Source organism: Nannospalax galili, unplaced genomic scaffold (genome assembly GCF_000622305.1).
Source record: "Nannospalax galili isolate Female #2095 unplaced genomic scaffold, S.galili_v1.0 scaffold101, whole genome shotgun sequence".
NCBI lineage: Eukaryota > Metazoa > Chordata > Mammalia > Rodentia > Spalacidae > Nannospalax > Nannospalax galili.
Genome location: NW_008345700.1, coordinates 2118851 through 2136800, shown reverse-complemented (window position 1 = coordinate 2136800; position 17950 = coordinate 2118851). Strand labels below are relative to the sequence as shown.

The 17950-nt window shown below is 43.5% G+C and overlaps 1 protein-coding gene across 3 annotated transcripts in view; it reads right to left on the bottom strand.

The window, feature by feature from the left end:
- Htt (huntingtin) overlaps positions 1 to 17950 on the bottom strand; it is a 144412-nt gene that overhangs the window by 88900 nt on the left and 37562 nt on the right. For all 3 annotated transcript variants that reach the window (XM_029567695.1, XM_008841869.3, XM_029567696.1), the window contains 13 exons: positions 17587 to 17728; positions 16847 to 17025; positions 13841 to 14045; positions 12471 to 12518; positions 8582 to 8662; positions 7073 to 7413; positions 3734 to 3857; positions 3382 to 3500; positions 2480 to 2591; positions 2156 to 2293; positions 1609 to 1767; positions 1419 to 1516; positions 332 to 471 (listed from right to left, as the gene is read on the bottom strand). In XM_029567695.1, coding sequence (XP_029423555.1) covers positions 332 to 471; positions 1419 to 1516; positions 1609 to 1767; positions 2156 to 2293; positions 2480 to 2591; positions 3382 to 3500; positions 3734 to 3857; positions 7073 to 7413; positions 8582 to 8662; positions 12471 to 12518; positions 13841 to 14045; positions 16847 to 17025; positions 17587 to 17728 — 1886 coding nt within the window. The remainder of the gene's footprint in view (positions 1 to 331; positions 472 to 1418; positions 1517 to 1608; positions 1768 to 2155; positions 2294 to 2479; positions 2592 to 3381; positions 3501 to 3733; positions 3858 to 7072; positions 7414 to 8581; positions 8663 to 12470; positions 12519 to 13840; positions 14046 to 16846; positions 17026 to 17586; positions 17729 to 17950) is intronic.

Genomic DNA, 17950 nt, shown 5'->3' with positions numbered 1-17950 from the left:
TTGTTATATAGACTAGACTGACCTTGATCTCACAGAGCTCCATCTGCTTCTGCCTCCCAACTGTAGGGATTAAAGGCATGTGCTACCATACCCAACTAAAACCAGGGCTTTCAAGTTTATCTAGAAAATATAACTGAAATTATCAGAAAAATCTCCTCTACTCTCTGTATTTTAAATTTTCAAGTGCAAGGCAAAGTTGAACAAAATGCCCCTGTGAAGGAGAACATGTCCTCTGTCTAAGCCTCAGACAACAGCCACACTAACTGCACCAGGGACTCCAGGACTTTCAATTCTTAATACGAACTTCAGAATTTGAACTTGGTTCACTTACCTAAAGTCAATCTCCGCAAGAGTTTCCAGCAGTTCTGTTCTTACCAACCAGTAGGAGCTATTCTTCAGAGGCAGCACATCAATGAGCAGCTGTAATCCCAGGTCACTATAGCTGCTGCTGCAGAGACTCGGGACACAGTGCTGAAAAACAGCACCCATGGAAGGAGCAGGGTCAGCCACCACATCTTAAAATAGTACTCCTACACATGTACCTGTTGTATGTGTGTATGTGTTTTTTAAAAACAGCAACAGGGATGTGATAGGCTCCTAGAAATGTTCCAGGTAACAGGAAATGTTCCACCTACTCTCACAGAGCCAAGGGTCTTTAAACAAAAGACAAACAAACTGAGGTCAGCTAAATAATCTCTACATTTCATTGCAGCTCAATACAGACAGTCCGAAGACATATTTTAAGAAAGTATTTTATTTATTATTTTTATCTTATGTGTATGAGTATATTGCCTGCATGTATATATGTAAGTGCCCCTATGTCTTGCAATGCCCAGGGAGGTCAGCAGAGGGCGTTGGATCCCCTGGAACTGGAGTTATGACTGGTTGTTGTGCTAGGAACTGAACCAGGGTCTTCTGCAAGAGCAGCCAGTGCCCTTTACCATTGAGCTATTTCTCCAGCCCCAAGATAGTATTTTTTTAATTAAATGGATTTTATATTTGATAACAGGTTTATTCCTAAACATTTAGCAGAAAGTATGTCTCAAATAAATATTTTGAGACTCAAAACTCAAAAGTTTATTAAGTTTTAACATATAGCACTATTTTTCAAAATCTGAGTGGTGAATCCATGAATGTATAGTTTATAGCTTTAGAATGTGTGGAAATACGTCCTATTAAGGTCCAAATTTAACTGAAGCCCATAAAACCAAGAAAGGGTTTTTTTTTGTTGTTTTTTTTGTTGTTGTTTTTTGAAACAGGGTCTCCCTGTAGCCCCAGCTATCCTGGAACTCACTATATAGACCAGGCTGGCCTTGAACTCACAGAGCTCTGCCTGCCTCTGGCCTCCTGAGTGCTGGGATTAAAGGCGTGCGCCACCAGCCCGGCCCAAGAAATGTTTTATGTAAGATTATACTCACCCTAACAGCTGTGCAAGCCAACTTGCAAGTAACAGAAGAGTCATCCTTCAAAGTTTTCTGCAGCAGAGGAATGCAGTCCACAAGAGAAAATGTATTTCCTAACCAGAAGAATGAGCAGTAAACACCTCCATGGAAACATGAATGTGCGAGCAATATCCAGAAAACACACCATGGACAAACTGGCCCTTACCTGTCAGGGTCCTGATGGTGCCCAGCCAGTTGCCCACATGGAGCCGAGACCTGCTGAGGATGGAGGACACTAGGGTCCCACAGAGAATGGCAGTAGCTCCTCTGACCTGTGGGTCTCCATGATCGATATAGGTCAAGATGTCTGAGACATACTGCTCCTCTGTGGATACAAATGGCCCAGCTGTACCTTCCCCAATGACAGCGTTATACCTCAAATAACCTTGTTCTCAGAAAAGGAAAAAAGAGAGGCACTCCATGTCTGCAAATGACTTCACTGTAATACCCTACATAGTAAAAGATGTTTGGGGATTTACAGATTCTTGACTCATCACACTGCTGGTATCTCAATACAACAGACCTTCCAAATTGTGAGTTCAGCTTGTCAGATAAAGTCAAACTTCCAAAATTTCATTTGAAAATAAAGATTAAAAAAAGTCAATCAATCTAATGTAGGTTTGTCCACAATGAATTCGAAGAGTCAAGACTGTGAGCAGCAGCTTCTTAAGTAACAATTACAGGGGAGGAAAAGAGGCACATTTCCAACATACCAGGGCATTTCGAGGCATCAAGAGGTACTTTATACAGTTTGCTGAAGAAGGATTCTGGATGAAGGGCCACGGCTGCTCCAACACAGCTAAGGGCAAGGGCCTTCACACTGACCCTCACATCCCTGTCTGGAACCAGAGCTGAAAAGAAACCACCCAGGTCTGCTTTAGCTACTTCCAGTGCACAGATCACCCTGTCTTGTTTCTTCCCATCTGTCACAAATCAGTGGAAAGCAAAGTTCACCCCAATAATAACTTGACAACGGACCACCAAACTCTGGAATCTCAAGTATCTCCTTAACTTTGCATCTCTCCTCCTGTGCTTACCTTTCTTTTCCCCAGTTAACAAAAATGAAGCGGATAAAAGGCGGACACAATGGACCAAAGGAGCAGAATCATCATCGGTAGACTGTCCTATGTCACCTTTGATTCGGCAAGGCTACAACAGAGAACAAACACATTTGGTTTTGTTAGTTCAGGGAACAGAATGAGCAATCCTGGGGAGCTAGGAACATAGAGGCCTGTATTAGCCATATACAAGCCTGACCTCAAACACAGCTGAGTAGAACCTGACACCTCAGGACCCTAAGACACAGGGTCACAGGGCTGTGGCAGGTGGGGAGCACAGTATGGAGATGGGGCATTGGTCAGGGAAGGAGCTAAAACCAAGACTTCAGGAAAGGCTGCTCTGAGTGGTACATCACAAGTACTCTTCTACCAGAAAAGCAGAAGAGCCTCAACAGAGAAAAAGCCAGGGAAGCCCAGAGGTTAGAGGCCTTCAAAAGGCACCTGGACGGTTCCCTGTCAGACGATGCCATTCTGACTGATGAAATTAAGCTACGAATTACATTTCTTAAAGTTAACCGTGAAGACAGTACTAGGATGCAAGAGGCAAACAATCCACAGAGAGGTTTGAACAGGTGCACGGAACCAAACCAAAAACTGATGCAAAGCTGTGCACAAGCCTCCCATGAATGATCCAGGGCACTGGCAGGGCACAGCTCAGCACAGGGCACATGGCAGGGCAGGACTCCCAGGGGAGGCAAACCTGAGGCAACTGTTAAGAATCTGGATATTCCTGGGGAGGCAAAACACAAGCACAGGCCAGGGCCTGCTCAGTGTGCGAGGGGAGTGAAGTAAGTTCAGAGCTGGAACAGAACAAATTAGGGGACAAATCCAGGGTAATTCCAACCCTCACACACAAGCCACCTCCTACCTCTACAACTCACCTTGTTTTCAGGATCACCCGCTTCAGCAACTTCGTCTCTAGGTCCGAACTTATCTATGCTGCTATCAGAAGGCTGCCTGCTATGACCCATTCTTTCTAATAAGTGTGCCTGTTGAAGGGCTTTAAAAACAAATCAAAATTAAGTGACAAGTTTCCAATTAAATGTATTTACACAAAGACAACATGGAAGTATAGGATTTAGATCAAGAAAAGGTCTGATCACAACTAAATTGTCATTTTGACCTGCTATTCACAACGCAAACAATAAAGACCAAAAGATTTCTTCTAAGAAGTGAAGATAAAACAAAGATCGCTAAGGCTGAAATCACACCTATCACATAAAGCAAACTGACCCAGAGAAGAGCTTCCGAAAGCATCTGAGACTTCACCAGGAAGAACACCTGCAATCTCCTCCTCCTCGTCCTGCGGCTGTCCAATGTGCATGCCCAAACACTGGCTGTCAGCACCATCCAACACCTGTACAGATAACCGGAGGCTGTGAACACTCAGAAGTGTAATCGTCAGGGACAAGCCCCATACATGAGAAGGAACAGCCACAAATTGAGCTGAGCGTATGGCAGATACAGAGTACAAAGACCATGCTGCTTCAGCAGGGCACACACGGAACACAAGAAGCACCTCCTCAACACCCACACGTGTGCATGTGCACGAACACCAAGAAAGTTTACTGATCGCATGTCATTACTATGCTATGAAAAGCTGTGCTGTGGAATGCTATCTGGGCATGACGCAGCTATACAAATATGCTCACTCATATTTGGCTCCATAATAAACACCCTCTTACCTCCTCTTTGAGGGGAGAGTTGTGTTTTTGTATCAATAATTCCATATTACAACATGTTTTACATCCATTTAAAGTCTTTTTTATGTAATTTACCTGAAAAACTGAACAATGGGGGTTAGGGAGATGGCTCAAGGGGTAAAGCACTTGCTCTACAAGCATGAGGACCTAGGTTCAAATCCCTAGCACCTAAGTAAAATCAGGTTTACAGCGCATATCTGTCACCTCAGCTATGATGGAGACAGGTGATCCCAGGGACCTGCCGGCCAGTCAGCTTAGCCAGAAAGGTGCTTGTACACATGTATACGTGTGGGCTCTAACCTGGGTTTGGTTCCCAGCATCCATATAGCAGCTCACAATCATCTATAACTCCAGTTCCAGGGACTCTAACACCCTCATCTGGCTTGCAGGCAGAGCACACACACGCTGCACACACACGCAGGCAAAACACTCATATACATAAAAAATAAGCTTTCTTCTTTATTTTTAGTCTTTTTGAGACAGGGTCTCCCTGTAGCCCCACCTGTCCTGGAACTCATTATATAGACCAGGCTGGCCTTGAACTCACAGAGATTCTCCTGCCTCTGCTTCCCAAGTGCTGGGATTAAAGGCATGCACCACCACACCCGGCTAGAATAAGCATATTTTTTTTTTAAATTAAAAATGTTTAATTCCAGCACTCGGGAGGCAGAAGCAGGTGGATCTCTGTGAGATCAAAGTGAACATGATCTACACAGTGAGTTCCCATGCCAGCTGGGGCTATAGGGAGACCCTGTCTCGAAAAAAGAACCCAAATAAATAAACAGAAGTAAATTTTTAAAATGAAAAACAATGTTCAACCTATATAATCAAAGGTAAGCAAGAAATCAATTTCCTGTATCCTCTTCCTTCAAGGTCTACCACGCCCTGAAAGCTACGGAGTGGCTCGGTGATGCTGTAGGAAGGAGGGTTTTTACCACCATCAAAAGAAGCTACCACCTGGGAGAACACATCCAGGTCAGGGGTCTTCAGTCATGTGTGCGCATGTGTGCGTGGGTGCACACACAAGCACATGTATGATCATGCATGTGAAGCTGGAGCTTACCAATCTAGAATAAACTAGCTGACCAGCAGAACTCAATCATCCTCCTGCCTCTGGCTTCCCAGGCCAATGTCCAGCTTTTCACATGGAAGCTGACAGAGCCATCTCCCCAGCCCCTATGGCCACAACTCAACAGATGCTCTACATCTGACTTGCAATTTAGTGTTTTATATCCATTCCAACATCTCATCTATATTTTAAAAATGCTGTCTGTACACAGCCGGGCGTGGTGGTGCACGCCTTTAATCCCAGCACTCGGGAGGCAGAGGCAGGTGGATCGCTGTGAGTTCAAGGCCAGCCTGGTCTACATAGTGTGTTCTAGGACAGCTGGGGCTACAGGGAGACCCTATCTCAAAAAGACCAAAAAAAAAAGCTGTACACAACTTAAAATTTAGAGCAGGTTGAAAAAAAACCCTTGCAATGATCTTAATGAAATACACTCAAAAGTAGCCAAACATTTGACTGTATAAACTTCTTAAAATTAAAACTGGAATGTAAAAACTATTGTACTCCGGGCTAGAGAGATGGCTCAGCAGTTAAGAACACCGACTGTTCTTGCAGAAGACCCAGGTTCAAATCCCAGCAACCACATGGCAGCTAACAACTGTCCAGTCCCAGGGGATCCAACAGCCTCTTCTGTCTTCTGTGGACACTGCACGGCACGGGTACACTTACCTACATGTAGGCAATAAATAAAACACTTTTTTTTTAATTAAAAAATAAGCTATTTCACTCATGTGTATACCGAAAAGAATTGAAAGCAGAGTCTCAGACTTTTGTAAACCCAAGTTCACAAGTACCATTGTGAAATCATTAAGAGGTGGAAGGATTGCAGTCTGTCTATACAATGGAATGTTATTCAGCCCTAAGAAATGAGGAAATTCTTACATATGCTACATGGATAGGCCTTAGGGTCTATGTTACATGAAATAAGCTGGTCACAGGACCAATACTACATGATCCCACTCACATGAGCAAACTACAGTGGTCAAACTTATAGATGATCAGAAAATGGAAGAGTGGTTTCAAGAGGGCAGTGGGGACAGATGGTGGAGATGATTGTATCACATTGTTTCAAAGCATTCAATGCCATTGAACTGTACACTTAAAAACAGGAGAAGAGGAGGAGGAAATGATGATGATAAAAGTCCTTATACACGTCAGATGTGGTTCACAAGCACAATCTCAAAAGTCAGAGGTTGGTGTAGGCAGATTTCGAATTTGGGGCTGGTCTGGGATGGGACCCTGTCTCAGAAATACAAAACAAAAACAGGTAAGCAGGCATTAAAAAATCCACAACTCAGGATGCACACCAAATTTTCTAATTTTTTGATTCCATACAATTTGCAGTATGTCTTGTCCATAACTTAAGACATCAGAGGGACAGAAATATGTGCTATTACAAAATGGGGTATGATGTAAGCAAAGTGCTAAAATAAGGTGCAGTATTAATATTACTAGTCACCTTTCAATAAGACCATAGATGTGTAAAATTAAGAAGGTCCCTGAAGATTTCTTTCAAGTGATTATTATTTATCCAAGTCCAACTAGGTGTTAAAGAGTGGCAAGTGTACACTACACATAATGAATCTGACTTTGACCTCTATGGTTCAGTGCCAACGATACCAGGCTATTTTCTCCGAGAAGGCCCAAGCCAAGCCAAGTTCTCTGTCAGTGATCTGAGCTGGTGACGTTTGCTGCTACTGGTAGAGTGAGGAAAGACAAAGCAGGGCCCAAGTTTGGGCGTCCAGGATGAGCTCAGGAAGGAAACAGGCTCTCCAAACAACAGAGCATCCTCTGCCCACTTACCATTTCAGAACTGTCGGAAGGAGTCACAGCTGAATCAGGCCCTTCAGTGGTGGTTTGAGAGCTGTCACTGATGGGTGAGGATGCCTGGGTCCCATCGTTCAGGTCCATGGCAGGGTCAGACAGGACGGCACTAATCTGGCTGGAGCTGTGGCTCAAGATGTCCTCCTCATCCCCATCAGTGGCAGCACTGGTCAAGTCACAGCTTGACAGATCCACAGAATCCGCCTGAAGTGTGTGCTGGGACCGTGGCTGCTCGGTGATGATGTCGTGAACGACAGACGCAGGAGTGGAGACACCAGAAGAAGCACCCAGCTCTCCACTGACTTCACTCTTCACAGAGGCTAGAAACAGAATAAGTCACGTGTTAAATAGCCAGAGGAAACTGGCTAGAGAATCCAATGTTCAAACTGTGACATGTTCACTGTATTGACTGCTCAAACTATAAAACAGCCTGGAGCACAGTGAGAATAAGAGCTGGCAGTAAACAGAGCTCGTTTATCAAGCAGATTCTCTAAGGCTATGAATATTCTCTAACAGGGTTCCATCACCAAAACCCAAGTTCAAGTCCTCAAGCAGCTCTAGAGCAACACACAGGATGAGAGTAAATCAGAGGCAGCCTGGGCAAGGACACAAGAGAATGCCCAGGAGCTAAACAAGCAAGGACAGAAACAACATACATCACCATCTCTTTGGGGTGGGCCTGTCTTCTACCCCAGGCCTATTCTCCTACATGATGAATACACACATTTTCCTAGTTCAGTTTTGAAACTCTCACTTAAAAGGCAAACACTACATAAGATCGACATGACAGAAAAGATTAACACCAGCCACTTGTGGTGGCACACATCTTTAATCCCAGCACTTGGAAGGCAGAAGCAGGTGGATCTCTGTGAGTTCAAGTCCAGCCTGGTCTACATAGTGAATTCCAGGACAGCTGGGGCTACAGGGAGACCCTGTCTCAAAAAGATGTTTAATCCTGGCACTTGAGAAGCAAAGGCAGGTGGATCTCTGTGAGACCAAGGTCAGCCTGGTCTCCATAGGGAGTTCCAGGCCAACTGGGGCTACAGGGAGACCCTGTCTCATAAAGACTAAAAAATAAATAAATAAATAAATAAATAAATAAATAAATAAATAAATGAATGAATGAATGAAGTAATCTTAAATAACTACCTGTGAGCAGAAGTATTCTTTCAAGTTAAATTAGCCATAGACAGTTCTCAACACACTCCCCTCACCATGACCCATCTAATTCATGAGAAGACACCTCTACCTACCATCCCCTACCGAAGAAGATACGCTCAAGGATGATAAACCAATTTTTAAATAGAGTAAAATACAGAAAATACAGTCACATTTCAGAGTGAACATTATAAAAATAGCTGAACTGCCCATTCTCTGAGCAGGCTGGCCCAGCCCCACCATGCTATGTGCAGGCTGAGGTATGCAAGGAGGCAAAAATGGTGGACAGTAAAGGAAAGCTGGCCCTGGCAGCTGACAGAGGCCAACTACCTGCAAAGGCGGAGCTGCTGACATCTGACCTCGATTCTGAGTCATCTTCCAAGGCTTCTTCTTCTCCTATGAGCACTTTGCCTAGTAAATAATAAAGCAACACTGTTTAATTTTGCTATGAATAATGGTTTTAAAAATTAAATGTACACTCTAAACTGAAGTCATAGATGTATTTAATTTACTTTGGTACAGTTTACCTATCACATATTTTAGACTGTGACAGTCTTAAAGAATGCAGATACTTGTGTGTAGAATACTGTAAAAAATCAATAAACCAACATAGGGGGGAAAAAAAACCAGAAATGACTCTCAAATTATACTACAAATATCTTACTCATTTAGATTATTGCTGTTAAAGACTTTATATTACTATTTAATAAATGAGTAACTTAAAGTCCATCAATCACCCATGGGATGTCCATGGTCTATGTCCAATGGCACATGAGGACTTGTATATGAAACTTTTATAGAAATAAAAACCAGACAGTATCTTTTTATTTTCTTGACTATAGTTAAGAATCTGGGAGAACAAAATATTTTCTTGTAAAGTTCTAAAAATATATTTCATAGTTTATGCTCGAAATTATGTTAGAAAGTCAAGTTTACTATCTTTATGGCTATTTTATACACAGCTGTCATGAGATGACATCATGGTAGTTGATCCTGTCAGTTTGACTGAATGGGAGCTACCAGAGGAAACCTCTGTTGTGCCTGAAAGGCAGTGGAGGCACCGAGACAGGATTAATGGGAAGACTGGTGCTACTGGTGCTGAATGTGGGCAGCACTGCCCCATGTTGGGGCCTGAAGAAACAAGGGAAAGAGCACGCCCACAGGCCCAGGCAATGTCTTCCCCTCTCTGCTTCCTGGCCACAAGAAGATGAGATGCTCTGTCTGCTCTACCATTCCTTCCTCACCAGGACCGACTGAGACCTCTGAAAATGGGAGTCAAAACAATTTTTTTCCCAGTATGTTGTCAAGCCTTTTGTCGCAGTGAAGAAAAACTCAAACATACGATCTCGTTACTGGCAATTTGAAGAAAAACTCAAACATACGATCTCGTTACTGGCAATTTCCAGTTTCTAATGTTACTGCTCTTCAAAGAACAAGTCAGAATGCTGATAATTCCTATGAATGAAATTACATGATATAACATTAAAAGCACAAGATAATTAGCAAAGAAAACCTAAATCTATGCAAAATTATCACAGTGACTTGGCATAAATACTAATAGCCTTTCATTAACAGAACATGTAGTTTAAGAAACCAAATAAAGGTTGGAAAGATAGCTCAGTGGTTAAAAGTACTTAGTGCTCTTGTAGAAGATCCAAGTTCAGTTCCCAGCACCGACACGGTGGCTAACAACTGCTCATAACTCCAGTTCCAGGGGATCTGATACCCTGTTCTGACCTCTATGAGCACTGCATAACACGGGTGCACTTACATACATGCAGGCAAAACACTTACACACATAAAATTTTAAAAAAGAAATCAAATAAAATTCAAGAACAGTGAATTTGGATCTTGATGGAGCAGTTTTCTACCCTCCAAATCAGTGGATTATGGTTATGCACTGGGGAAAGCTCTCCAGGGCAGATCCCTTGAAGATGGTAAAAGAAGGGCCGCCAACAAAAAGAGCCTGGCCACCTCAGGCCTCACCCCAAGTCTGCATGCATCACAGCTCTGCTTTGCTCCACCTTGTATCTGGCAGGTTGCGTTTGAACAAAAGAATCTTACAGTTACGAAACAAAGCATGAAAGTCACAGTTCTGAAAAAAAAAAATCAATAAAATATGGAGGAAATAGCTCATCTCAAACAGAGGCGCTCACAACAACTTATCAACAGTGCCACCTTTCTCATCATCTCTGGACAAAGTGATTACGGAACAAGTAAGTTACAGAGTGTATTTATCAAGTGTCCAAAGACCTGTTCTAGTTCAAGAACAGAGAGACTGACATTTCCTAGACTCCTTTGGGCCTTCAAGCAACTGCAGGGTCTCTCTCAAATTTCACACTTGAGGGGCTGGAGAAATAGCTCATCGGCTAAGAACACTGGCTGTTCTTGTAGAAGACCCGGGTTTGAATCCCAGTACCCACATGGCAGGTAACAACTGTCCATAACTCCAGTTCCAGGGGATCCAATGGCCTCTTCTTTCCTCCATGGACATTGGACAACATGGGTGCACTTACCTACTATATGCAGGCAATACACTCACACACATAAAATTTAAAAAAAAATTCACAGTTGATTAAGTACCCCCACGCTCTGAGAGCTCTAATGTCTTTCTCTCTCTCTCTTTCTTTCTTTCTTTCTTTCTTTTTTTAAGTATTTTATTTATTTTTTTTATTTTACATGTTTGAGTGTTATGCCTGCATGCAGGTAAGTGCACCCATGTCATGCAATGCCCATGGGACAGAAGAGGCTGCCGGATCCCCTGGAACTGGAGTTAGGGACAGTTGTCAGCTGCCATGTGGGTGCTGGGATTCGAACCCAGGTCTTCTGCAAAAACAGTCAGTGTTCTTAACTGCTGAGCCATCTCTCCAGCCCCCTAATGTCTTTCTTTTTAAGGAATGAGGTCTTGCTACAAAGCCCAAAGCCATGTTAGTGTCCTGGGCTCAAGCAATTCCTACCTCAGCATCTGGGTGTACACTACATCCAACTCCCAAATGTTATTGAATCCAAATTCTTCAAGTAACTGTTCACTTAATTCAGTGTAAACTAGAGTATTATTCCTGTTAAGATCTCATTCCAAAGTTGAGTTACATAGTGAGACCCTGTCTCAAACTAAAAATAACTTATTATTAAGAGTTTAAGCTCTCAAACACTGAAATTATGACACAGAAAAAAAAATCATCTTTGCATGCTGGAGAGACAGCTCAGGAGTTAAGAACTGAGTGTGTACTGCTCTTGCAGAGGACGCAAGTTTGGTTCCCAGCACCCACACTAGGAACTCATGGGCATGTAGCATATACCAAATAAAAATAGAGATTCATCTTTTAAGATTTCAAAATTAAAAGACAATTGACTGCAATGCTTTCCTGTGAAAATCCACAGTAGAAAGGAAACTACTAATGCTGCTGCAAAAGGGTGAGGTTTGCAGAGCTACCAAGGGGAGAGTAGAAGCACCGCCACTAATAAAACACACCACCCATCGCAACACTGGCATGCACGACGTGGCTGGAAACTGAGAGTCAGGCCTAAATGAAATGATTACCCAAAGAAATAAAGCTATTTAATATTCCTAATAGCAAATAAAACTTATTGAGAAGTTACCTTTATAAAACATAGTAGCACATTCTCATGCACTGGGCGTGGTGAGGTATACCTTTAATCCCAGCACTCTGGAGGCAGAGGCAGGTGGATCTCTGTGAGTTCAAGGCCAGCCTGGTCTACATAGTGAGTTCCAGGACAGCTGGGGCTACAGGGAGACCCTGTCTCAAAAAGACCAAAAAAAAAAAAAAAAAAAAAAAACACAATAAAAAAAAAAAAAAAAAAAAAAAAAAAAAAAAAAAAAACCATAGTAGCACATTCTCTAAAGCAAGCCTGAGCCAGCCTGCATCTATTACAGGAAAACAGCTCAACTCAGAAGCTCCCATACTATCTTGGCTGTTTTGGGGCCACAGGGCAGAGAGGACCAGCTACAAGAAACCTTGTGGTCCGTAAGGTTAAAATAGTTGCGCTCTGGTGATGACTTGTGACCCCAAACATTAGAATTTACGATGAAACAATGCAGACACAGAAACCATTTTCACATGACAAAATTTCAGGCCTGGCTATCAGATTCCAGTGAGTCATATAGTCACTCTCCCAGGGAAAATGCAGAGTCCAAAGCATTATGGAAACACAGAAACAGCAGTATATTCAACACAAGACTCATTTCTGAAATAATCACCTTTTTGTTTCCTTGAAAGGACAGGGCTGCTCGAAGAACCCCCTCCAGCTGTAAATCACAAAGTGACAGATGAAAGCAAAGTAACAAGCTGTAAAATCTGTAAGATATTTGAGAATCCTTGAAAAGCTAGATCCAAATCCCAAAACTAGGGGGAATATAGACCTAGTTCCGTAAGAAGTGCTTTATCATCATAGTTTCAATACTTTAATTCCCATATGAAAATTACAATAATGTTCAAACATATACTTCCAAAGATATGATGGAAATGTCAAAAGAGCTCACAGAAATCACATTTAAAATTTTTTTTTTTAATTTTATGTGTATGCGTGTATTGCCTGCAAGTATGGATACACCCATGTTGTGCAATGCCCGCAGAAGTCAAAAGAGGTTGTCAGATCCCCTGGAACTGGAGTTACAGACAGTTGTTGGCTGCCATGTGGGTGCTGGGATCGGAACCCAGGTCTTCTGCAAGAACAGCCAGTGTTCTAACCCCTGAGCCATCTCTCCAGCCCAGAAATTGCATTTTAAGCCAAATTAAAATGAAGAGATCTCAGTATATTTGTCAACTAGCAATCAGATGCATGCTGTGACTGAACATGATCACTAGGGGTGAGCACTTGTCTTCATTAGCTGTAGGCATGCTTTCCATAGTAAGAACTCTTCCGTGCAAAGGACAGCAGGCATTTTCTGCTCACAGCTCAGGGAAACATACACCTAAGTTTACAAGGCCGTAATCAGACTTCTAGGCACCATCTCTAGTTTGTTGCCACAGCGAATGAGCAAGCCCACACTACAGCGGCTACGGCCAGCCCAGGCTCCATGGAACCCATCAAGGCCTGCTAAGTTGCCAGGCCCCTTCCAGAGGCTGTGATTCCTATCTGCCCCACTCACCAAGAGCATCTCAAGTCAGATAGAGCAGGCCACCACTGCCTATTCCCGAGTCCAAGCTCCATGAGCATCAAGAACAGATGCCAGGCCAGGCAGGTGTGTGCAAAGATTGGGAACGGAATGGGTTTTCTAAAGTTGGGATCCAGAGAGAAAAAAGGAATGCAAAACTCCCAACATGGACATAAAGATTCACCTCTGGCAAATGAACATGGGAGTCCGAAACACTTTACCTAGTATGTTTTTATTTCACTACACCGGAAATGCTAGGTGGGGCAGTCATGTCAGAAGACAGGAGAGCAGGCTTTAACAATAGGGCCTCATTCTAGCATTGAGTTTTCTAAACTGCAGTTTTATCTGTAGAAAAAAGATGCCTCCATTGTCAGCCTATAAAGAATTTAGGCATGGATAGCTCAGCATAGCCCCTCGATGCAACAGAAGGTTAAAAGTGTTAAAGCAGCCAGAAGACCTTGCTGAGAACACACCTAGAAGTTCCATAATGCTCCCACTGCGGCCTCGGCCCTGGGCCTCCTCTTGAGCCATGGTGAGCTGCCTGAGGCCACCTGGTGTGGTCAGTGCTTGCAGCAGCTCGGGTGGGGGAGTCCGGAAGAGCTGCTGCAAGAGCTCCAGTGCCCCGGTCACCACATTGTGGTCTTGGTGCTGCGTGTGGTGCAAAGTCAGCTCATAAACCTAGGAGCAGAAATATAGTCAGTCACTTTGTTTAAAATGTATCCTAGACTTCACTTTTTTCTCTCCATTGGCCTTTGCTGGCAAAGCTGCCACTTCTACAGGTATTACTATTACAGATATTACTGTCCACACTAATTTCTAATTCTTTTCAGATATATTAATTCCTTGAAAATCAACAGAGCACTTCCAGAGCAGCAGTACTTTATCTGAGATCTCTGATGACACTGAGGTGGAAGCACGGTTCTGAATGCCAGGAAGAGGTGAGCCAGAAAAAAACATAAGTCCAATTTTATTGGTGCTTTTCATACTGCATCATATTGTATAACTGAATGACTTTATTAGTTTTTCCTTCAAGTTTCCAGAAAAAAACCTAGGGCTACATGTGAATTTTAGATAACATACAATGGTGCAGGATAAGCATGTCCTAGGCAATTTCTAACTTACTTGTAAAATCACTATTTATGTGAAATTCATGTATCGCTGGCATCCTGCATTTTTATTTGCTAAGTTTGTTCTCCATACCATCAGGGAGCTAGAAGCAAATGCGTATTTTTCTTTTCTGGAAGTCCATGTAAAAGCACATAAATGAGCAAACACCTCCCAGGAAGCTGCCTCCAAGTCTTGTCCTCAGCTTTTCCCATGAAACCTCCACACACCCCTCAATCCTGATAAACTGCTGGCCACAGACCAGATCTCGCCTACACCTGCTTTTTACTCCCCACTTTGGGTTTTTAGGGATTTTTTTTTAAAGATAGTTTTGGGATTTTTACTTTTATATTATGAGTGTTTTGCTTTCATGTACGTAAGTGCACCAGTGTCATACAATGCCGGTGGAGGCCAGAAGAGGGCATTGGATCCCTTGGAACTGAAGTAAGGAATGGCTGCTACCTGCCATGAGGGTACTAGGGTCTGAACCCGAGTCTATTGTCAGTGCTCTTAATCACCAAGCCACACCCTCGAACACTGTTGTTCTTTTGTTTTGTTTTGAAACAGAGTATCATCTTGTAGCTAAGGAGAGCCTGAACTTCTGACACAGCCCAGGCTTGTGCTGAACAGCCACTCCTGTCTCAGCACCCCACATGCTGGGACTCAGCACCCCACATGCTGGGACTCAGGCATATCCCGCTATGCCTTCACTTGAAACTTGCTTTTGTATCTGAAGTTTCACTGAACTGTGGCCACATTCAGGGGTTATCTGTGGCTGCTTTTACTCTACAACACTAGAGGAGGTACAATGGAGACGGTCTCACCTGCAAAGCTTAACATACTTTCTTCTCTGGTCCCTTACAGAAGACACTCATGAACCCTGCTTTAGGTAAACAGTTCTGGAATCATCTGTTCTGAACAGAGCCTGTCTTGACTCCTTAGGAGTACAGAGCAACCAAGCAGCCAGCTCCCTTCACCTTCTGCCAGCTCACTGTCAGCAATATGCTACTTCCCGAGGAGTAGATTTGCCACATTTATGTGATACTATGTAAAACTAATTCTGATGGGAGGCACTCTACTTTGTTGAGACAAGGTTTCAATGTAGCCCAGGTTGGCCTCCTGTTCCATTTGGCTGGGAATGACCTTGAACCCCTGCTCCCCTCCCTGCCTCCACCTTCCAAGTACTGAGAATACAGTATCAGCACACCATGCTCTACTGTGTACAGCTTAAAACAGAATGCCAATGTCCCAAGGGAAACAGTCAAAAGGACTCTTAATTACATTCTATTACTTGCTTAAAAATGTCAATATGGGGCTGGTGAGATGGCTCAGTGGTTAAGAGCACTGGCTGTTCTTGCAGAGGACCTGGGTTCAGTTCCCAGCACCCACATGGCAGCTAACAAACATCTATAACTCCAGTTCTAGGGGATATAAAACTTCTTCTGGCCTCTGTGGGCATTGCACAACATAGGTGCAGTAGCATACATGTATACAAAACATTCATACACAGAAAATTAAAGTAAGTCAAAAAACTGGATTACAGGTGCTTTATGAATCTTGCTGGTCTTCCTGAAGCCCCCTCCTTATCAGCATAAACTCATCAGCGTTGTCTTTTCCCCAGCTTCTTAGTTATATTTATTGCAAGAAATTATTGGAGCTCCTAACATGAAGTGCATCTTTCACAACAATCAACTTGGCATTGTTCCTAGCACATTACTGGGTACGATACTTTGTTTCTTAAACTTCAAGGATTCCTGGTGGCGCACACCTTTTAATCCCAGCACTTGGGAGGCAGAGGCAGGTGGATCACTGTGAGTTTGCAGCCAGCCTGGTCTACATAGCAATTTCCAGGACAGATGTGGCTACAGGGAGTCCCTGTCTCCTTAAAAAAAAAGAGAGATTCTGTGTTTGCCAAATTCTTTATTTGGGAGAGAGGCACACATATTTTCAAACTTTTTTTTGTTGTTGTTTTCAAATCATACATGAAAAGCACACTGAGTTCCTGCTGGTCAAAAGGATTTGTATTTTGTCCAAACAGAGCTGCACCTGCAATGCTCACCACTGCATCTCCAGCATCTTCCAGAGCCAAGCACGCCCTGGGTACTCATCAGTATTTACTGGTGGATATGTACTTTTTGAAGCCCCTAGTTTTAGAAATGGGTTAACCATGGTCTCTCGTAGGCAGAATCTGAGGGACTTAAGTAACCAACCAGTACTTCCATATTATTCAAAAGATCACAGGCTGACCCCTAAGTAGGGAACCCAACAGTCCTGTCACACACCCACCTTATGAACCCTGAACTCTCTGATTCACACCAAGATGAGCTAGGTCTCTGTGTATTTCTTATTTAAGTGCAGGTTAGAGTCATTCCTACCTGGACAAGTTGCTCTGCAGAGGGGGAAACTTCCATTTCTTTCCGTGTCACCCCAAAGCTGCCTTTTAGGCTCGTATCTTTGACCTGCTGCTGAAGCAAGGGCACAAGATACCTCAAAGTGAGCAGCACGCCAAGGATTAGGAGAGTGGAATGTTCTTCCTCCACAGGAACCAGAAGACCTGCAAAGGCAGCCAAGAGACTTAGTCCTTTGCTCAGAGAGCAATGCACACTTGTGAAAACGGGAGACCAACACGAGAATCTTCCTGTATGGATGGCACAACCAAGACAAAAACACAGGCCGTGTGCCACCTTGATCAAGAAGTGGTTTTGCAGGATAACCATGTCCTTAGTCTGGCAAGACCCCTACAGGGAATGGGGAGTGCACTTGAAAGTCAGACTGTTCTATCCAATGTCCACATGCTCACTCCAGCAGCATTTGCCAGGGTCAATTTCAATAGCCACCCAAACTAAAGGAGAAATTCTCAGAGCATTTCACATAGAGTACCCAGAGAGCTGAGGTACAACCGGAGGCCTTGTGGACAGAGGACCAGGCCAGGAAAGTAGACAAGGCTATATGTCAGCTCCCATGTCCTTGGGCACAGCTGAAACTTCAAAGTTGACAAGACCACATATAGGCTTGCAGCATCCCCTAAACAATTCACATTTAGCAGTCAGCAGCTGCAAATGGCCTGGTTCAGATGCCGAGGGACTGTGTGGGGCCATGTGCACCTCCCCCTTACCTAGGAGCACATTGAGGAGCCAGTTGTAGAAGTACTGTGTCCTCCTGGAGTGCTGGCAGATGCTCACTGCTGAGCTAGCTGCTGTCCGCCGGACAGTGGGAGAGTTTGACTTCAGATTTGCTATGAAAGCTTTCAACAGAACCTGTGAAAGAAAATCAAGAGGATGAAAGCACGGCTCCTGTAGAGCTTATCACATGTCTCACAGAACTGGATTTGAACTAGGAACTGCAAATCTCGTAGGGCATAAGTTGTGACAAACCAACAGACCTGAATGGAAATACTCCAAATTTGGGACAGTGATGAGTTGCTTACAAACAGTCTATTTACTTCCTTATAAATTGAATTAGAGCCAGGCATGGTAGTG